Raw genomic sequence first — 23,433 nt, forward strand, 5'->3', positions numbered from 1 at the left:
AAAACATCCATACAGACAGAAGAAACATGTAAAAGTGGAAGAAAATTACTTCGAGCCATTTTTAAAGTACAAAAGATTGGTATTTGATCCATCACCAATCAACTCTATCTACTAAATCTACCAGGAACAAATTAAAGGAAAATTCTAAATTACTGCTTAAAACATTTGGGAAATGTAAGGAAAGATATTGAATTTCCTCTCACATTTTCTCTTGCTCTTTCTACAACCTAGATAAATGCCAAGAAGGGGATACTGAAGGAAACTCTTGTCTGAATTAAGAGGAGAATGGTAACGAAGGAAGGCTGCACGCAGCAAAAATGTTTTAGAGTTTGTATGTGTTGGTGACATAAAATTGCCGAGTTCACAAAAGGCGTTAAAATTATTGACACATGGTTTGTCTGGAGGCATATGTGGCTTTTCTCCTCCTTCCATTGTAAGCTATACCAAATCATTCTGGAATAGGGCAGCCTCCAAGTCAAATCAATAAAAAAGTTGCTGCACTGAGCCTAAATGATTGCCTTAAATGAAATGTGACGTGTGTATTGGAGCAATAGGTTTTCTGTCTATGAATCTCGGAAAAAAGTTCATTATCCAGGTGTTCTTTCAAGAAATCACTTCAAATTATCTATTCAAAATACTGCTTGTATATGAATAGCAAAAAAAAAAAAAAGCCACACCAGGGCCAATTGACTTCAAAAGGTATTTTAATTTAGAAATGCAGTTATATACATAGAATTGAAATTAAATTAAATTTTGTACAAATATTAAAATACTATCATCACACCCACTGCAATGTACGGGATGGATCTATATATATCTATATCTATCTATATATCTACATACCCACACACATACCCATACACACAAACGTATATATAGATCCATCCTGCACAGCATTATAGAATCTTTAGAATCCCATATATAGAGAGATATAGATATATATATATGAGTACCATTCTGTAAATAAATTCCAATAAATTCCTTAGTGATGCAGTTCAGATTACAAATAAAAAGCACTGAAGGCAACCAGGTTTTCCTCTTTTGTATCTCCAGCTACCTATAGCCTGTCAACTGCATTACGGTGTAAATGCGTGCCTGAATGTTTGTTCTAACAGGATGTTTGGTCTGAGCTTTCATGAAAAATTAAGCGTGACAGTCAAATTTCCAGCAGAAATTGACTGCTATGCTCCTTAGCTCACCAGCTGGAAAAATGATTTACATTAACACAGAGGTTTTTCCATTATCCAATGGTATTTCCTCTGGAATCTTAATAACACGAAAGAAGTGATCAAAGACAATTATAAAGCATCTAGGAAAGAAAGCAGAGGTGGGTTTGAAATCTATAAAATACCACTAAATGTGGTGTGATGTGCCAAATTAATGATTTCCAACTTGCCCCCTCTTAAAAGCACGTTGCTCCTTTTGGGAGTGTGTGTGATATACATATGAGAGTAATAATGGAAACTGAAACCTGATTCACAGCATTGCAATTGCATCTACTGTATACAGTAGTTAACATTAAAATGTTAAGAAAATGCCATGTACTTCTCAGGGATGTGCAGAACACAAGCCCTGGGACCTGAGGTTGATCACAGATGATAAGTTTATGTCTGTGTTTTTACTGGCATACAATGCAATAATTATTGCAAATCCAGTTATGATCTGTCATGTAAAGTATGAGTTAGATGTGACACATGGCCTGTTTCTATGCTTCTAAGCAATGTCTGAAAATTGTATGGGTACATTATATTTGAAAACAATGCAAGGACACAGTAGTACTATTTTTTTTGCACTGTATAGACACACTCACCTCACAATAATGAGGATATAGGATTACATATCACAGTTGTGTATGCACTATTACTCAACCTAGCACAATTAACAAAAACATCTTTGGTTCTGGAACCGCTTTCCATACACACACCCCTTGTAAATGTTTGAATTAGTATCATGGTTATTCTTGTGTTAGTATACTTGAAATGAGTAAACATTACAGATAGCAAAAAAAGAAGAAAAAACTGAAATAGTACTGAGATTCCTGGAGACTTTTTAAAAAAGCATTTTGTAGCAAGGAAGTGGAAACTAATTGATTGTGCAAGATTTTTCAAGCTGCAGACCTAGCTGCCCATCTATACAGTGTCCTTGGGCTGCTGACACTGATGTAACATCAGAAAATGGACTTACAGACCCCTTACATCTGCCACAAATAGCAGAAGTGATTATTATAATTTATTTACTTAGAATAGCTAAATCTGAATCATTAAAAAGTCCTCCAGTATTTTTAAAAGAAGTTTTCTGGGATGAGGACTCAGAAGAATGCTTGATAGATACAGCCTGCCCTTAAGCATCCAATGTTCTTCAGTTTTTTTCTCCCCACCCATCCTGCCCCACCGGATCTCCACAGGCACCAGGCCTGCTTTGCCTGGGCAGCATGGGACTCTCAGGCATGGCACTCACCAGCTACAATGACTGGCTCACTGACAGGGGCTCAGGTGTCTCCGGCTTCAGCTCGGCTTTCCCGCTGCTGCCCCAGCCAGCTGCCCAACTGCAAAGTGGTCCTGCCTCTTCCTCCAGCCAAAACACTGCAAAAAATGCCTTGTGTTGATTGACGACCTCCACTGAATTTGCACCATAATCCCCAAAGCGGTCCCTGCCTTTTCCTCTAATCAATACAGTGTAAAAATGCCCCATGTTGATTGGCTGTTGCTGCTTTCGCACTGCAATCTCCGAAGCCACTCATTCAAACTAGCCACCCAGCAGCACCTGTGGCATCGCCCAGGATGGGACCAAATGATGGTGGCCTTGTGGCAGAAAAGTGGCCATCTTTTACTCAGACACTGATGAAGCTGTTTTCCTTATATCTCATGTTCTTAAGAGACGATTTCATTCTAAACGCAAAAACGTGCGTAAGAATGCAAGATCTAAGGGAAAGAAGCATCTTAGAAAAAGATGGCCACTTTTCTGTCATGTGGGTCAGCCTGTTCTGGAACTCTGGATATTTTCGAAAGGTAAGTGAGCGATTGGTGATACAGGGTTGGTGCGGAAAAGGGCCAAGGAACTATGGGGACCCCAAGGGATTGCAAGCAAAGTATGAGATATCTCAGTGGGTGAGGGCAGGACTTGGATGGCCTGTTCCAGCACTACCCCCCACCCCGATGGGTCTTCCCCAGCCTGGGATATCTCATGTGCACTTAACAACCTGTGCATTCAACTAACAAATACATTGGGGAAAGCAGAGGGGGACCATTCATTTAACATGATACAATTAACGAATCCTCAGATTATGAATGCAATTGGCAGGCTTTATTACATTTGTAACTTGAGGATTACCTGTATATTTTTTGTATTATTGTGCAGTTTTTAAAATATTAAAACACAAAAGCAAATTCATTCTCAATCAAACTTCTTCCCCAACTTCTTATTTTATACGAAACTTCAAAAACAAGGGCAAGAAAATAAAAAAGGAACTTGGTAGTCCTGTTTATTTTAACAGGTATGGATTCTCAAGCTTCAGCTTTTCCTTCAAAAGAGGAAATGCTGGGAAAGATGTGTCCTCTACAGATCTAGTCTTGCAATGGTAATAAGAGTGGCAGCTGTTTTAAGGTACTGATATTATATTGATCATTAATATATGAGAAAAATGGAGTGCTTAGGCCTCACATCCTCGTTAAATGGCAGCTTTCTATAGTGCGCATCAATCCACATGATAGGTATTTAACACAGAAAAGCAGCACTGTGTTTTAAGTTAAATGTCTTGTTTTTAGGATGTTTTGTGTGGAAGAATAAGGAAATAACTTTTCTCAGTGGAAGAGAAAAAGGTCCTATGGTTAATTTCTACAGTTGACATAAGATCCATATGTTCACCAACTCATTCCTATGATAACTACTGGAATGAAAAAAAAACCCTTCGGAATAACAAAAAAACAAACACCAATGAACTAGACAGACCAATCTAAGTCACTTTAAGGCAGTTTCATGGGTTCATCTACCAACCAGGATTTGTAATAAAATGGGGGATGGAATGGCAAGCATTCATTCATCAGAAGAACAAATTTAACCAGGAGACTTAAGTTTCAGAAAAGGCTTACATTTTAAAAACTAGAACCACGTTTTATTCCTGCAAGGCACAAAATGTGCTCTTGCAGCATCTAGTTCTCCCTATAAAAGGCTGCAAAAAGTTAAATGAACAATTAGGCACCTAAGAACTACACAGTATTGGAGTAGCAGCCCTTCCAACTACTTAATGCTCTTTGATGCGTCAAGAACTTTCATGTCAATTAAAAAAATATTCTATTCATTTACATCTTAAGCAGATACCCCCAGCATATACTTAACAACTATTGGTATCTTTGCTTTATATGAATTTGCCAATCAGATCAAGAACCTGAGAATATTAGATTTTAAAGGGAAAAGAAACTTACAATTTTGAAGATGGCATTTTTATTGATCTTCAAAATTCAGTTTTCTACAAAAGAAAGCTATTTCTTGCCCTGAAAAAATCACAAAATCCAGCTATAAATTATTCAGGTAAAATATTAAGACCCAAATCCTTTATAAAGATTATCTATACTAAAGGTTTCCAGAGAATACGGATGCAGTACACAGAACATGCTGGCTACATATTAAAAAGGGAGGATGCCAGTGCTTACATGCCTTCCTTGCATGGTTCCCATTAGCATCCAAGCTAACAATATGATCTGCTCCACCAAAACCCTTCTTTTGAATGGAAACACAGGATTAATAAATTTTGTTTGATGGAATGAAAATACATTATTTCAGAGTTCTTACATAAAATGCAATGGTTTAAAAACTGCACAGCTGAGTGAGAAAGAAGATTCATATTCAAGGCTAATCCAGTCATGAGAGTCCAGAAAGAAATTGGTATTAGATAAATGTCACTCTATATACTTTGAAACATCTCCACCTCAACCAAAATATTTACCACTGCACTGAGCCACAGTTACTTAATCTTACCGAATAAGTTAATTGGCTGTGTTCACAGACCATGATAAATCATTCACCAACGTTTATAAACCACAATAGCTAGACCTATACAGCATGATAAACCTTATTGTGGTTATTTGGTTAAAAAAATTATAGGCCCCTGGCCATTAGGATGGTAAAACTCCTTCAAAAGAAGTGCTGCTAACTTTGTGGGATCTCAATCAAAGCTCCTCTTTTCACTAAAGTAGCTATAGGGGAAAAACAGGTAGAGATAGCTGGAAACGGCAGCACAAACTTGGCAAAAAGATTTTTGTTTGATTGAGGAATTTTGTACATAGACTTGTATCTGGATGCAGCTCTTTCAAATGATTTGCACAGCCTTATTAGCATCTGTATAATATTACTTATGGCTGGCTCTTCCTGCACATTTGCTTTCTGTTACTGGAACATCTTCTGTGTAATGAGATGTACAGTGGGGCAAAAAAGTATTTAGTCAACCACCAATTGTGCAAGTTCTCCCACTTAAAAAGATGAGAGAGGCCTGTAATTGGCATCATAGGTAGACCTCAACTGTGAGAGACAAAATGTAAAAAAAAAGACCAAACAATCACATTGGCTGATTTGGAAATAATTTATTTGCAAATTATGGTGGAAAATAAGTATTTGGTCACCTACAAACAAGCAAGATTTCTGGCTCTCACAGACCTGTACCTTCTTCTTTAGGAGGCTCCTCTGTCCTGCACTCATTACCTGTATCAATGGCACCCGTTCGAACTTGTCATCAGTATAAAAGACACCTGTCCACAACCTCAAACAGTCACACTCCAAACTCCACGATGGTGAAGACCAAAGAGCTGTCAAAGGACACCAGAAACAAAATTGTAGACCTGCACCAGGCTGGGAAGACTGAACCTGCAATAGGCAAGCAGCTTGGTGTGAACAAATCAATTGTGGGAGCAATAATTAGAAAATGGAAGACATACAAGACCACTGATAATCTCCCTCGATCTGGGGCTCCACGCAAGATCTCACCCCGTGGGCTCAAAATGATCCCAAGAACGGTGAGCAAAAATCCCAGGATCACACGGGGGGACCTAGTGAATGACCTGCAGAGAGCTGGGACCAACGTAACAAAGGCTACCATCAGTAACACACTACGCCGCCAGGGACTCAGATCCTGCAGTGCCAGACGTGTCCCCCTGCTTAAGTCAGTCCATGTCCGGGCCCATCTGAAGTTTGCTAGAGAGCATTTGAATGATCCAGAAGAGGATTGGGAGAATGTCATATGGTCAGATGAAACCAAAATAGAACTGTTTGGTAGAAACACAACTCGTCGTGTTTGGAGGAGAGAGAATGCTGAGTTGCATCCAAAGAACACCATACCTACTGTGAAGCACGGGGGTGGCAACATCATGCTTTGGGGCTGTTTTTCTGCAAAGGGACTAGGACGACTGATCCGTGTACAGGACAGAATGAATGGGGCCATGTATTGTGAGATTTTGAGTGCAAATCTCCTTCCATCAGCAAGGGCATTGAAGATGAAACGTGGCTGGGTCTTTTAACATGACAATGATTCCAAACATACTGCCCGGGCAATGAAGGAGTGGCTTCGTAAGAAGGTCCTGGAGTGGCCTAGCCAGTCTCCAGATCTCAACCCCATAGAAAACCTTTGGAGGGAGTTGAAAGTCCGTGTTGCCCAGCGACAGCCCCAAAACATCACTGCTTTAGAGGAGATCTGCATGGAGGAATGGGCCAACATACCAGCAACAGTGTGTGCCAACCTTGTGAAGACTTACAGAAAACATTTGACCTCTGTCATTGCCAACAAAGGATATATAACGAAATATTGAGATGAACTTTTGATACTGACCAAATACTTATTTTCCAGCATAATTTGCAAATAAATTATTTCCAAATCAGCCAATGTGATTGTTTGGTTTTTTTTTTTTTACATTTTGTCTCTCACAGTTGAGGTCTACCTATGATGCCAATTACAGGCCTCTCTCATCTTTTTAAGTGGGAGAACTTGCACAATTGGTGGTTGACTAAATACTTTTTTGCCCCACTGTATGTATATATATTCGATATGTATCCATTCACTTACAAGAGAGCAGAATCAAAGGCAATGCAATATATATTGATACCAGTATCAGGCCCCAGGAAAATCCAGAATTGTTTGCCTCTGTCACATTATTAAAAGCAAGCAAATTATTGGTTTACTCAGTACTTCTGCACATCCTGAAGGATAAAACAACAACAACAACCATGCAGAGTTCTAAAGCTTGGTCACATTGCCACAGCAAATTCTACTATACACCTTAAGATTGTCATATACATTACCCTACAAATTTGCAGGAATATATTCACAAAGGTCAGATATTTTACCTTTATTATTTGATAAAATGCAAGCTGTGGTTTTCTGAGTATTTGCTTTCAATGTTAAATTTCTGTCAGGAATATTTGCAGGAATATTCATAATTCTGAGCTTGTGCAGGCCACCTTAAATCAGGGATTATGGGCGGCCATCCAAAGAGGCAAAAGCTATTTCCCATTCCAAGTTTTTTATGCCCGCAGCTGGCATGTCCCCAGGGCTGGGACAAGGTGGAGAACTGGTACTTAAGCTGCTTACGTCTGTTGTACAAATCTTTGGGAAAATCACACAAAAAGTCTTGATTTGGGAGGTTCACTTGAAGAAAAGCTATTGAATCAGTACTTCCATAATGTCATCAAGAAACGTTCACAGATAGCTAGAAAAACAAGAGCAAAAGCAGACTTGTGCGAGAGGACGTGAGGTAAACAAGCATGTTCCCTGCATAGTAAGAAGTTTCCAAGTGGAAGTAGCATGCAGAAGGCAACACACACACACAAAATAAAGCATGTCGAGGAAGGGAGGATCTTGCATCTGAACAAACAGCAGTATGGCTCTTTTTTAAGGCAGGCTATCACTAATTCATTCAAGGCAATTGGACATACCAATTTCAAAAGCTAAATACTTGCTAACCATGATCAATACTTTAAATTAACAGTTGCTAGCTGAAGAAAATGCAGGCCCTGGCAATACCTCTACAAGGACAGAAATCAACCACAGCAACAAAATAAAGTAGAAATGCCAAAATCACTCTGGTGAGCTGATACAGAAACGCATGTGACAGGTGACAATGCTACTCAAACGCAACACACTGATGTTCTACTGATATTTGAAAGAGACTAAACCAATCATATACTCAAAGATGGAAGGCTTTGGATCAGCTGTAATACGGCCACAGTATTGCTGATAGTATGAGGCCATGGGCTTAGCCATGCAAGTGCTCTTAAATCTGGCTACATACAAGGGAATTTCTCAAAGTTTTCTGCAGCCCTCAGTGTATGCCACACAGCGTGTTAAAAGAGATAAAGAATGTCCTAGTGGATGTGGTGGAATGAAAAAAGAAAAGAATGAATGCAAATATATGAGAGGTACAGTCACTTCACCCTTGAGGAAAACAAAGCACATGTAGCAGCCTAAGCTATTTTCCTAAAATGGCCAGTAGCAATTCCCTTTAACACAGCCAGCACTGCTTATTCATGTGTGGATGTGGAGTTACATTATGGGTTATACCATTTTCAATACCTGAGGTCTACAACCAATATGTGTGACTTTTATAAGCTCCCTCCCACTCAGGCCATCTCAAGGCATTCTTCTTGCCTTCATAATGTAGTTAATAAATAGAACAAAACCATCTGCACCAAAACAAAGCAAGCTGTGGTTTGACCCTGCTTTCTGAGACGTCCAGAAACTAGCAAGGCCTATGAGAAATTGCAGCGAGCTAGTGTGAGAAGGAGCAAGGCACAAGTAAATGGCAACTCTCCAGAGACTGTACTCAAAGTCATCTGTCTGGGAAAGAGGAGAGGCTGGAGGAACTTGAGTCTCTAGAGCCCTCCTTTAATGCTTATAGAATGAGATGGAGAAGATAGCTGGCACCGGGGCATCCCACTGATGCACTGAAGGTGGTGTCTTGATGGCATCCTTTGGATCTTCAACTAAGGAATATTTTCTAGAAATATTCAGGGTGCAGCACTTCAGGGAAGGGAAAGCCAGCACGAAGCGCTCATCATTCCGAAAAGGAAACTAGAGAGCGTACTCTTGATTGAATGTTGTAACCCTCATGCTTCTTTCAACAATGGAATATCTGGAGGGAGGGAGAGAGAGAAAAGGATGTTAGATCAATTTTCTATTCGGTTTCAGGTTTCAGAGGCAACCCAGCACAGCCCTGATAGGATCTGAGAAGTCTATGAAGTCCATTTGAGTTACAAAAGTTCTTGTTTAACCAGCCAAGTTTCTATATATGCTTGGCATTCTTTAAAACTTTCACTGGCTGTGTTTTTGCAAGGCCTTTCCCTTAGAGTCTAATAATAAGAGCTTCTTTGGATTGACTCAGACAAGAGAACAAAGCTTATTTATTCTTCCTAATCTTCGGATCAGACTAAGTAAGGCTCCTTCCAATAGTGGGAACTGTACCAGTCAGAGACTGATTTGCCCTGTGTCAGTTGAACTTCTGGTCTAGAGAAAATACTGTAAAATAATTGTGCACTATGTCATCTGGTGCTGTAGAATAGGCAGACTTTCACTGGAACAACTTCCCCCTTCTGTCACCTCCTGGGATGCCTTCTCATAGCTTCTGTCCTGGAGGTCCATGTCACTACCATCCACAATCTCCAGTCATTCTATTGGGTGGCTTTGCCACTCTTACATATTAGCTAGCTGATTGAAAACAACAACACACTGTTTCCCTCCTCGTTTTAAAAAGAAAATGCACTAGGGTTAGGTTTTTGTGACCTGCCTGAAGAGAAATTGTCCAGTTCCAAGCATAAATAACTCTGTGGTCAGGTGACGCCCATTAATGTAAAAGTGCTGCAGAAAAGTAATGGAGGAAGGCCTGATAGGTATTTTCAATAGGTATTAAAGTATTCTTGAGTTCAAAATGCATGCAAGTTTAGTTTTGGATTTCTAAACTTCTATACCAGAATAAATAAAGACTGTAGATGAAATAAATTGTGCATCTTAGAATCCTGCATTAGTAAAACCTGAATGCAAGACTAGGGTTCGTTTTTTCTTTGGTTTGTGTACTTTTGTGAAATGCACAGAAAATTGCAATTAAATCTATTAATGGGCAACCCTATGGAGTTGTTAGGGGGAATATATTAGGAAGGAGATCTCTGTGTGGGATGCTACAGGGTTATGGTACTTTCTTCACTGCTGTTTAACATCTACGTGAAGCCAATGGATGAGATTATCCAATGATATGTGGTAGGAGCCATCAGTATGCTGACAACACCCAGCTTACATTTCTACCTGAAGTGATGTTGTGGAGGTCCAATCTCAGTACCTGGAAGCTCTGGGATTTGGATGGGGAATAACAGGCTTCAGCTCAACCCAAGCAAAATTGAGTGGTTTGTGGTCTTAGGGACACCTGGCTTTGGGAATTGCACTACTCCAAACACAACATGTGTGGCTTCTTCTGGCTTTTCACAAGGTCCTGAAAAGTTGGTTCTGCAATGTGCGTGAGAACCTGGGATTGTAGTAGAGCCTGTCCCATGGCTGCATTGAGAGTGATGGTCAGATGTGACTGCTTCTACTATGACTTTTATTGTAGATTTTATACATGATTATACGTTGTTCTTAACTTGCTGTGTTGTTTTGATGTTTTTCTACTCTTTTTAATTTTTTGTGAGTCATCCAGGGTCATATATTGAGATGGACGGCTATATAAATCAGAAAGATAGATAGGTGATGGGTAATAAAAAGGTTCTGAAACAGTTTTTCTCTGAAGACTATGCTACGTTTTGTAATTTCTTGATTGAAGGAATAAATGGAGATTGTAGGATTTACATACATTTTTATTCCAGTTATATAAATTCAGATTCAAGACTTATTTCACATTACTTACCATCCATGTATTCCTCTGAGGAAGCAAGTGATAAAAGGCTTTGTACATCGCTGTTTTCTGAGTCTGAAGTCTCTTTGTGCCCAGATTTACTACTAGATGTGCCAGCCACCCATGAAGATGTAGTCGCCTGATGCACTAGAACAGTTTCTGAGTGGTGAGAGCTGCCAGCTTCACACAATCCAGAGCGTCCAGGGGTTTCATCCTCCCTAATAAAGCCACTGGGACCCACTTGGTCTGGTGGTGGCTGTTGCATTTCCCTTGCCTCACTCTGTCCAGCTCCTTCTGAAAGGACGATCTGTATCCGTGTATCTGAGGAGGGTATGCAGTTTCCAGCACTGCCATAGACAGCTTCTTCATAAGATGGCAAAGCTACCTGAACTCCATCCACCATAATAGAAACCTGGTCCCCAGAAACACCTTGATCACGCCTGTGTTTGGAATTCAAAGAAATATTTAGGCACAATGACATAAGCAGCATTTTATGGAACAATAGCATGTACAAGATTAGTAATCCTATTTGCTTCACTGTTGTTTCAGAGATAAAGGTATTAGTAATAAACCATGCCTGTTCTCCAAATCATTCCTCCAAATGTCTTAGGACCGTAATTTTTTAGAATTCTCAAGCACCATTTCAAACTAGCATAGCCATCAGATATTTAGTGAACTGTAAGGTGAGAGCCAATTTGGTGTAGTGGTTAAGATACCAAGCTAGAAACTGGGAGATCATGAGTTCCTAGTCCCACGTGAAAGCACAAGGTGGGTGACCTTGTTTGTGCCAAACACACTCTCTTAGCCCTAGGAAGGGATAATGGCAAACCACTCCTGAAATCTTGACAAGAAAACTGCAGGCACTTATCCAGGTAGTCACCAGAGTCAACGTTGACTCAAAGGCACATATATACACAAACCCCGCAATGTATCTATTTATAGGACATTAAATGGGAGAAGGTTTTAACAAGCCTAAAATACAGATATGGTTCATCTTGGGATTATTTAGGCCAATTCTTTAATGAGCAACACAAACTTTCCTTCCTAAAATCGATGTGCTTATGAAATTGTTGTTAACTTAGATCTGGACCTAAAATTCTTGAACAAAAATTATGTTGAAATAAACCCTTCTTGTTTAATACTGAGGGACTAGGGTCTTCATTCCAATTAAGACTGATATACTCCTATTATACGCTTTCAGGTGCCCTTTATGCATTTAACATTATGTTAAATTTGTTGAACATGTTACTTCAGAACTTTATATTCCCACTGTTTCATTACGATGTTTCCCTCACAGACATTATTAGGCTTTAAAGTACTTTCTACGATCAATATGCCACTACCGTACTAGTTGGTGAGCATGAGGGGACTCAACCTTGTTTCCAGTTTAAACCTGCAGAAATAGGAAGGAATCGTTATGGTCATAGTGAGATTTCTCCCATTCCAGCTCTAAGTTTTGGAGGGAAAATGTCTGCCATCTTGTCAAACCAACTACAGCGGCATGACAATGCCAGGCGAATCTGGGATCCACAAAACCTTTTTGGATATTTCAGATTTAAAAGCCCCTCTTATTTTTCCAGTAAGGCTTAACCCAACAACGTAAGATAGAAGTAAAAGAGGAAATAAGAGACTCTGTAAAAATGTATCTATCCCCACCTAGTAAATTCATAAATGAGCTGGGATAGAATTATAAGACTTCTATCTCAGAGCTCAGAGATAATAATCAGTATTTGTATAATTTATATAATTGCACTATGGCTAAAATACTGGATGCAGATGAAAATATGTTAAGAGAGGTTAGATGCAATTTGGTTATTACATTTCAATGGCAAATTACATTAGAATTAAATAAAGAGAAACAGAATGGCTTTATTGATAATCAATTTCTCATGCTATCATGGGCCCACAGTCAATTAAGGAAGCGTATATTCTTTTCTAACATTAGATTCGTTAGAATTCTGTAGATTAGCCCTCTCTGCTGGAGTCAGAACTATGGACTAACTTGACAGATACTGTCTGCCAGGTAAACTGTGAGTCACACATCTAATTCTGCTTAAAGGGACTTCATAATTAGAAATACTTAGAATTTTGTCTTGCATCCAAGCTTTTTCACCAAGCAACTACCTAACAACCACTAGACTGACTGGCAACATTACCACTTTGTGCAGCCTGTATTTCTTGCCAAAGTGTACTGGAAAAATGAACTGTAAAATCTCCAGACATTGATCTGAATTTCCTACAACCAAACACATTTCACAAAACTGAGCAAGATCTGAAAAGTGAATACAATATATAGAAGTCTACTTCAAGCACGGCCATTTGATTTATAACACAGTATAAAATGTGTAGAGTCAGACATTTTCTGAAAGTAAAGTTAAATGGGCCCTAGAAAATACTGCTATGAACAGAGCTGCAGGAATTTATGAAATACCTGTGGAACTATATCGTATTTTGCAAAGGATGATATTCTAAAATACTGCTGACAGTTCATGTGGAAAACACAGCAGTGGCCAGAGAATCATAAATAGGAATCTGTATTTAAAACAACAACAACAACAAAAAACCTGACAGTGCCAAGCATTCCAGATGTTCAAGCTAGCAAACAATTGCATGTATTACACAGATTACATGGATAACTGAAAAGGCAAGAAGGTCCCCTAAAAGCCACTGATTTTGGTTTTATTTATTATACTAATATCTCTGTGTGAACCACAATGAACTGCAGATAGCTATTAAACACAAGGGCTTGACTACTCTATCTGAATATTTTGAGAATTTCTATGACATCTAGGAAGCATCTAGTTAAAATGAAATATGAAATAACACATTGGGTTCAAAACTGGGAGAGGAGCGTACTAAGATTGTAAACCATCAGCCTATCTAGGTAATTAATATGAAGAACATAAAATGAAATGTGCTGGATTGGAAAACATAAGTTAGAATTGAATTTGCTGTAAAAAATATTGATAACCTCAAATAGATTGAAGTGATACGACCTGGTGGATAGAAGTCAGGAAGGCTTAAGGAATTCCTTGCTCAAGTTTTAAAAACAGAATGGAAAAGCCAGTCTGATTCAAAATACAAAAAAAAATATTTCGTTTTGCAAGATCACCTAATGCAAACAGGTGAAGCAGCAGCGACACATACTATCTTCCTGGATCAAAAATCCAAAGGATTGGTTACTATAATCATAATTAAAGGAGCACCAGCTACTAGGAGGCTATGACAAATCTAGACAAACTTTTAAAGTGGAGAGACATCACACTGCCAACAAAATTGCCTACTGTTAAACCATATGACTGTAGAAGTTGGAGGATCAAAAAGGCTAGAGAAAAAAACAATGTTACTGAACTGTGGGAGTAGAAAAACAGAGGAAATTGGACAGCAGCATCACATTTACCCTAGCATTTTTTCCCGCAGGTACAGGGTCCTTTAACATTACTGTTGAAAAATAAATTATTCAACAGTATAGAACAGGGGTGTCCAAACTTGGGAACTTTAAGACTTGTGGACTTCAACTCCCAGAATTCCCCAGCCAGCCATGCTGGCTGGGGAATTCTAGGAATTGAAGTCCACAAGTCTTAAAGTTCCCAAGTTTGGACACCCCTGGTATAGAAGCAGAATCAGTCAGCACACCAGAATGACTAAATGATTATTTTTGCCATATAACACGTAAGTAAGAGTTGTTGGAAAAGATCCTGATGTTTGAAAAAAATTCTTGAAAATTAAAAAAGAGGCCAGAACTGTCACTAATATTGCAAATGAGAACTTAAAGCAGTTATGAATAAACAATTCCACTGGATCTTGTCTAAATTTCATAGCTTTTTATATAAGAGACTGGAAGAGAGAAAGAACTACTTGGATTAAACATAAATATTACTCCTCTGATTACTACCTTAAGATAGTAAAGCAAATCATACAAGGAAAAACAGATGGGGCAAACTTTCCATGGGAATTCGCCATGAAGGTACAAAGTAGTGCTTTTATCATAATCCACTCAAAGAAAACACCACAAAGTTTTAATCGTTTTATTCATTAAATAATGTTGTAGGATATGATGGGCATGCAACCTTGAAGTTGCATTATCTTCTTCATTAAGAGACATTACTATCCTGAATCAAGTTTTTTCCAGCTTCAGGTATAAGAACAGAGGGCAAACAACTACTATGTGTCTACAATTGTATGTTAGGAGTGGCCAATTGTTTTTTTTTTAATTAGACAAGTAAGATTGCAGGAAACTGTTTTTTTTTTCTCTTTATCTCAGAGAACAATACACAAGTAGTCTGGACTATAGAAGTACCTACTAGAAGTGATGATAACTGTTCATTTTAAATAAAATCAATGAAATCTCCAGCCTAATTAAGCCTGTTTACAAAACTCCCTCTTCCCCCAAAGTGCTGTTTCCATATTGTGCTTGCCAAGAGTAAACATACTGCAACAGTCTGAGCTCAAGGAATTCCAAGCTTCCTCCCAGCCTTGGAACTTTGAAGCAAGCAGGGAGCAAACAAAGCAGATTCCTTTTCCCAGCTCCAAGAATGGAAGGAAGGCCAGGGTTTCCTTTGGCTTTTGAGTAACAGAGTAACAGAGGTGACAACGGTGCCTGTTGACCATATAGATAGCCTGGAAAACACAATGTTTTAGTTTGGATATTTTGAATCCCTCCAATAAACCTTAGGTAAAGTTTCTACTAGAAGAGACCCTGACAATTAGGATCTATTGAGAGCAATGTACTTAGAAAAATCTAATGTTTCCCTCCTGGAAATGAAAACAGAATTTGACCATGTATGTATTACACCACAGAATCCAGCTATTCCTTTGCAATTGGATTTGTGACTGTTATCTTCAAGATCAAAACGGAAATAGTTTTCCCAAGGAAATATTTTTTTTTTTTTGGCCTAACAGGATGAGTTCCTGAAGTATAAAAAACAGAGATTGGAGGAAAAGCTCAAAAGAAGACAGTAAGGAACAATCAGAAAAAGAATGCATGACTTTGGGCCAATAAAATAATGAGACACATGTCACCATAGCGTACTTATAAGCGTTTACATCAAGAGTGGGGATTCTGAAATTTTCTAGATATTACTAACTTCTAGCATTCTTTATTTTTCACTGGCATAGCTGTGGATGTCAAGACCTAGCAGCATCTGAACAGGTTCCCCATCCAATTTACATGCATAAACATCTGCCCCTCAAAGGCAGCTGATGATGATGTCACCTTCCCAAATAGCTTCTACCATCAAAATGAGGATTTATTCTAACCTTTTAGTGGTTGCAATACATAACTCTTGTGCTATCTCTCAGGCTATTCTGCAGTTAAGTCAACTGTAACATGAAGCGTTCTGAGAACACTGACCATTAATTTGCATGGTTTAGGTTACTTTGGACATTGATTTGGTATACATACCACTCTAATCCTACCAATTTACTAAAGTGAGCAGCAGCATCAACTCCAGCAGATACAGCCTTCACCTGATACCCAACTAGTCACAATGGCCGCCTCTGCTTAATATCAAGCACAACCTCCCCCCGCCCCCAAATCTCTTTAACTGAGGAGCCCCCACAAATTCTGAAGAACTCACCTGCTGTGATGAAATGACTTCAGTTTTGGTTGTAGCAAAACAAACAATACAACTAGGAGAAGGATGAAAGCGACTGAACTTGCTGTAGTAGCCACTATGGATAAGGTGGGTACTCCTACACTTGGAGGAGAACCTTTATCTACAATATCAAATAAACAAAAAGCAAGTCAATGGTTTCTCTTTAGGAAGCAGCTGTTTCCTATAACTAAGGCAGGATTCTTGAATAATCTCAGTCCAATGGTGGGATTCAAATAATTTAACAACTGGTTCTCTGCCCTAATGATTTCTTCCAACAACCAGTTCACCAAACTGCTCAGAAAGTTAACAACTGGTTCTCCCAAAGTGGTGCGAACTGGCTGAATCCCACCACTGACTCAGTCCAGACAGTAAGAGGTTTGCATAGGCAGTTTTCTTCACATGGAAGCCTGGTTTGGGTGAAATCTTCTGCAATTACATTCAGAGAGAAACATTCTCAGAGAGACTGTACCTGGTTGTCGAGTCATGTTGCTTTCAACTGAACTCCCAAGGCTATCTTAGCTGTCTGATAACCCCAGGCTTCTTGTTTTAGGTCAGCGATGGCGGACCTTTTTTGGCTCGCGTGCCACAAGTGGGGGGAGCGCAGGGGCGTCGTGTGTGGGCGTGCCGCACCCATAATACAACGCACGACCCCCCCAGTGCGCATGCGCGCACAACGCACGACCCCCCCCATTTTTGCATGCTTTTTTCACCCTCCCCAGGCTCCAGAGGCTTTATAGGAGCCTGGGGAGGGTGAAAAGAGCCTCCCCCGCCCCCCCGGAAGGCCTCAGGAGGCTTCAGGGACCGTCCAGAGGCTTCCCTGAAGCCTTCGGAACGCTTAAAAGCACCCTCCGAGCAAACCGGAAGTGACTTCCGGGTTGCTTGGAGGGTGGCTTTAAGCGCTCCGAAGGAGTCAGGGAAGCCTCCGGACGGTCCCTGAAGCCTTCGGAACGCTTAAAACAACCCTCCGAGCAACCCGGAAGTCTCTTCCGGTTTGCTTGGAGGGTGGTTTTAAGCGTTCCGAAGGCTGCAGGGAAGCCTCCGGATGGTCCCTGAAGCCTCCGGGGGAGGGGGGGCTCTTTTCCACGCATGCCATAGATTCGCCATCACTGTTTTAGGTTAACTGAATTTAACATTATTGAGATGTAAGTCAAAACTATAATGAATATATTCAAGATTACATTTTTGAAATTTATTTTTTAATTCCAAGAGGAAAAAAATAAGCAGTTGAATTGTAAGTTTGAATATGACTGTATGACTAAATCAGTATTACTGGAAATTATAGGCAGAATGTTGTGGGAACATTCCACTGTCAAGTCAAAGCTTGACAATAAGGAGATTGGTATTATTCCTATTATGTTAAAAGCTTTGTTTTTAGAAGGTAAAAAAGTCCCAAGCTCAGTTTTTCCACTAAATACAGACATTTCAGCTTCAGCATTCATTCAGGGATTTTGGTTTTTTCCATAAATTTCTATTAAGTGACATCTCCTCCTCTCCTCCTGCTGCTGCAGTGATCCAGGCCAATTAAAGCAACATGACAAATATTTTCTTCCTTTTTTTTTGCTTCATGTTATGGGAAATGAATTCTTATCTAACTGAAAATCTTGCAAGACACAATTGTTCAGTTGCTTTTGAGAACATTTTTTTCAAGAGAGTCAAAGAACATTCCCTTGCAGCAAACTATGGTCAAGTTGGATCAAAAATACCTTCCTCTAATTGTACTTCTACAATTTAATTGCTACGCACTTGCTTCATTTACCTGTCAAATTTGAAAAATCTGAAGCCACCCAACTTTAGAATAAACGGCATATAATATTAAAATAATAAACTTATCATAACCTACCAAAAAGAGATACAAATTTAATTTATTCAACGTAATATAGCCACCTACTCCAGAAGACAACCCAAGAGAGCAATAGAAATATAACTCTCATTCATCCAAATTCTCAAAAGAGGGTCACTACACACTAACCCAGGGTTAAGGGAAAGAGTCAAGTCTTCATAGATAGGGGGCCTTTAATGCTTTGGGATGGTATTGTACAAGGAGCCAGGCATTGCAACAAAGAAAGTGGAGCCATTCCAATGTATCCATATTCAGTCTTATGTCTTCCACACGTATTGGGCAATAACATACAGAATTACCAACCAACATGATCTAAAATCTTCCCCAGACCAGGAAATGGCTACAGATTTGGTTTTTTTTAAAAAAAAAAAAAACAATTAAAAATTCAGAAGCAAGCATTCAGCATATAGGTGAAATACCTTTTTATTATTTTAATTTTAATAATCACCCCTTCTTGAAATGTTCTGCAGAAATTACATATGTCTATATGTTTGCGCCTGCAGTATCAGGCAGGGATCCCAACCCCGAGTCTGTGGACCAGCACTGGGGTGCAGCATACCAGAAACCGGGCCGCGCTATCAAGTATAGCTCTATCTGCAGGATGCAGGCAGCACGCAAAACCACGGCCCCTCTGGTCCACGAAAAAACTCTCTATGGAACCGTCCCTGTGACCAAAAAGTCGGGGGCTGCTGAGACAGGGAGTCAGAAAAGTTGCAGATATTAGGAAACATTTTCTGTATCTCTGCAAATTACAGTTTTCTGAATTACATGGGGAATATACTGCACAGTGGAGACCATCAAATGGCTTGTTTGACTGTGTGTTGTCACTGGGGGCGAGTGAGTGGTTATTGTATTTTTCCCTCCATATTGTATTTTTATTGCTTATAAGCTGCCTGGAGTCGCTGTGAGGGAATAGGCAATTATATAAATTTTCTAAGCAAAAAAAAGAAAAGAAAAGCTAAATTGATAGAGAACTGAAATAAGTTTGAAATAAAGATTTCTTTTTAGAGAGAATCTATCTCAATACTCTCCTATGGTGTGGCTAGGATTTTATGTCAGTATCTGAAAACACCGGACAAAAATTAACAGCACAAAAAGCAAAAGTGAGCTTTTCACTCAGATATACTGACCTTGGCTAAGTCTACAGGTAACCTCCAGTTCTGGATTCCACTTGCCATTCTTGCAAGTCAAATATTTGTAATCTCCTTTCAATACATAACCTTTGTCACAGAAATACTCTATGACACTGTCAGATGTCAGTGGGTCTTTGCAAGGTGTTGGATGACATTTGTAACCTCCATTCTCAGGTTTGGATGGCTGTGGACAGTCTGCAAAGGAAAACAGAAACTATGACCCCAGCTTTTACGCAATAAATCCTATTAATGTGTGCTGTACCATTAATGACTGACCACTGATTATAAAAATACTTGTTTTAGCCTCTCCTAAACTATCATATTCTATAAATAATCAGACTATACATGTATTCCACGTATGAAACTGAAATCATAATTTTCTCATACAAAACCAAGCTATTTTCCTCCTTGAAGAAATGAGAAAAAAACAACCAGGTATAAACCGCTACAGCCCATCAATATTGTTATAAATATGAACATCTTGCAACCGTGGAAACAAACAGATAATTTTAATTCTGAAAACTTAATTTTAACATTTTAAATTTTATATACTTTTTTAAAAATTTGGTTTTATTGTACACCACCAAAGTTCCTCTTTGAGGCAGATGACTGGTTTAGAAATGTGAAAAATAATAAATAAATAAAATAAAACTGCAATGTTAAAAACCATCAGTTATTGTAAAAATAACACCACGAAGTATAGTCCATTAACATGTGCATTAGAGTAAAAGCATTCTGTACTAATAAAGATAATCAAATGCATTAAAAGCTTTTTATTGCATGTCACACACATATATATAAATACACTCCTAACATACATGTTAAACACCTAATAAACATAGCTGTGAACTAGAAAATGTTACACCATATTGTATTTGCTAAGATACCATATGTTTGTGTTAGTAAATTAGTAAAATGAAAGAAATTGTGTTCCTCCTTCTAACTCTCCTTGTCCCTTTGCTAGACATTTTCATAAAATTCAGGTGTTTCCAACATGCTACAATCTGTCCCAAAGTATCAAAGTAAGATTTTGGACAGATGTAGTGTAAGCTATTTTGTGATGAAATCCAAGATTTGCCTAGAAACATCTTTTTAAATAGATGAATAATGAGCTTTAAATATAACTCATTTTAGTTCCTACTGCACTTTTAATTGGACTTTTAAAATTTAAATTCATTTATTTAACATATTTATAAATGAACCCCATCAATTATGATTCTGCTTATAGTAAGCCCTCCATTTAACAGACAAAATCCAGTGGATCTGATTTCAGATAGGAACTTTACTCTGAACAATGAACAAAATCCATCACTCAGCAGACCAGATACTGCTACTTCTGCTTAAAAAGGGCAGAAGTAGCAGTTATAAATTATTGCACAGGAGTGTTTTTATACTTGAAAAATCCCATTTGCTATTTAACAAATATTTGTCTTTAATATTAATCATATTAATATTAATCTTTCACAGATTCTTCCACAGTGAGGGTGTGTGTAGTTTTTATTCTGAGCACTGAGTTAACAGTGAAGAAAAAAGTAATAATTGCTCCACTGAGATCTTCTTCATATTCAGTGCTGATTGAAAAATTACTATTTCTCTATCAAGAGTGCATAATGAAGTCTTTTTTTAATATACTAAAATGAATAAATGAGATCATATTCAAGATAAAGGGTTTGTCTATGTGATCATAGCTATACATTTATGTAATTAGATTCAGTTACATACACAGGATAAAATGTGCCTAATCATTTCAAACTTCTTCAAAACTTTTTTAAACAAAAGACATCAAAAGGGAAATAAAGACTAATTATAGTCTTGCACCAATGCAATCACCAGCTGGAGATTCATAAAAAGCACAGTCGGATTACCTTAATTAACATGCAACACTATGATTACCACATGCTCTTTAAACCTCTGCCACTAAGAATCCATGGAGGAAGCTATGCTGTACACAGAGCTATCTATTAAAATGTTTTTCTGTAATATGTCTGCTTTGCAAGCTAAGACTATACTGTATCTTCAGCAACAGAACTCTCCTATTTCATATTTTAATAGGATTACGGAATGTAACAACAATAACAATTAATTTGGCAATAATCGTAGGATCAGACCCAGAAAGGCAATACTAAACAGCCACATTCAGACAAAGAAAATGCACAATATTCATCTCAAATGCAAGCAATCGATCATTATAGACAGGCCTTTAAAAATATCTGAAGCTCTCTCTGTGAGAGGCACTTTTTGAACAGGCAAAAATTGCCTCTTCTCCCAAATATTATGTCTACCCAATCTCACTGACAATAAAGTACTCTTATTTCCATTAACTGTCGATAGGCCTTTAAAGCTAAAGAAGAGGGAACATCAAAAATGAGTCTCATGGGCAAATGTAGGAGTGTATATTTTATCTCTTTAGTAATTATTTGCAATGCAGAATGCATTGTACTTAATGTCATTGTCAAATTTCAGTTTTAAAACCTGCTTTAGTTTGCAGCAGAATTAAATGGGTGGGTGAATAAGCTCCTCTAGGACATGCCTGTACTAAGTTAAATTCTTTTGATGTAATATGATCAGAAAACAGCTACAGTGCTTTTAATTTAGTTCATTCTTAGAACACTTTTAATGACATGTTGAAAGAGAAAAATAATGTTGGCAATGCTAACAACTGTTTCCATTAAGATGAGAGTGGTTGAAGAAATGATGTTATATGTCACAAAATATTGGAGAAATATTCCTGGATTATATTTACTGAAGCTTCTCCAGCTATTACAGAATGTGAAATGATTATCACTATGTTACTAAAAAGATGGCCTGGGATTTCAAATCAGAATGAGTGAGAGAGAGAGAGAGATCTTTAGGAAGGCTTTGAGTTTTACTCAGCACACTGTTTTCCTGAAATATGCTGATTATTTTCTGTTGTTCTATAGGTGATGGTCTACAGCAGGGGTGTCAAAGTGGCAGCCCACAGGACATGCAGGTCACGCCCACTCCAGGTCCGCGAAGGAGGAAAACGTCATGATACGTCACGTGACAGCAACGTGATGTCGCAGGTTTGACACCCGTGGTCTACAGAATACTGACACTGCTGCAGCAGTGGGAACAAACTTTCAAACGAAGAGCTGAGAAACATATAGTTTCTGAAGTCAAAGTAACAGAAGGAGAAGAAACCGGCACTGAAAAGGTAAGGATTTGAAAAAGTGGATGTTTCAGTGAAGAGAACTGGAAGAGCAGGATTAAAGAGATCAAGCCTCAAAAGACATGGAATAGTTCTGATGGAGGCAGACGAACACCATTAAAGATTCTTTCAACTTAAATTTCCAAAGCACACCTGCACTTAAGAGCTGCAGCATTCTTCGTTCTTTTGTTTCCCTTAGTAATCCTCAGATAACATTGGCAGGTCTCAACATTAACCTTTACTAAAAACAGAAGTGGTAAAAGTTATAATAGATTCATGGATTTTGCTGCCATGCTACGTAACACCTTTAACTGTAAACTCAAACTTTTGATTTACAATCTAATAATTAATAAGGATACCTAGTTAAAATAAGAGGAAAATATAGTTAGGAAGCAGAAATGAAGTAAGAATGACTCATCCATTGGTAACAGACTCCAAACCACTAAAATAGCATCTATGTACATGGACATCATCAGATTGAGTACACAGAAATCAAATTGGTTATATATTATTGCAACACATAACTGGTGGTTTTAAGAGCAAAAATATGCCTGGGGCTGACTTTGGAACAAATCAAAAATTGTTCATGTGGAAGTTCCAATTTAAGCTCAAGTAGAACAAAATCAACCAGTTTTCATGATATAATCTTGAGCATGTACACATATTTTGAAGGAGAACATCGGGAATCACTTTAAAGTCCTGAACCTCATTAACAGGAAATGAGGAATGAAATCAAAGTAGTTGTTTAGGATGGATGTGAAAAAAAGACTGTCAAAGACTAAGCATCAAAAGAAAGTAAACTGGATGTCAGAAGTGACAGCAAATACCACAAAGA

At 38.4% G+C, this 23,433-nt stretch overlaps 2 protein-coding genes across 4 annotated transcripts in view; both read right to left on the reverse strand.

Moving 5' to 3' along the window:
* PLEKHD1 (pleckstrin homology and coiled-coil domain containing D1) overlaps nt 1–23,433 on the reverse strand; it is a 283,969-nt gene that overhangs the window by 135,016 nt on the left and 125,520 nt on the right. The gene's annotated exons all lie outside the window — the stretch shown is intronic.
* SUSD6 (sushi domain containing 6) overlaps nt 7,316–23,433 on the reverse strand; it is a 55,507-nt gene continuing 39,389 nt past the window's right edge. For all 3 annotated transcript variants that reach the window (XM_081937760.1, XM_081937761.1, XM_081937762.1), the window contains exons 3-6: nt 19,427–19,624; nt 16,439–16,577; nt 10,872–11,299; nt 7,316–9,113 (exon numbers count right to left, since the gene is read on the reverse strand). In XM_081937760.1, coding sequence (XP_081793886.1) covers nt 9,088–9,113; nt 10,872–11,299; nt 16,439–16,577; nt 19,427–19,624 — 791 coding nt within the window. In that variant the 3' untranslated portion in view covers nt 7,316–9,087. The remainder of the gene's footprint in view (nt 9,114–10,871; nt 11,300–16,438; nt 16,578–19,426; nt 19,625–23,433) is intronic.

The sequence above is a fragment of the Natrix helvetica genome (genome assembly GCF_964273705.1).
Source record: "Natrix helvetica genome assembly, chromosome: 1".
Classification (NCBI taxonomy): Eukaryota; Metazoa; Chordata; class Lepidosauria; order Squamata; family Natricidae; genus Natrix; species Natrix helvetica.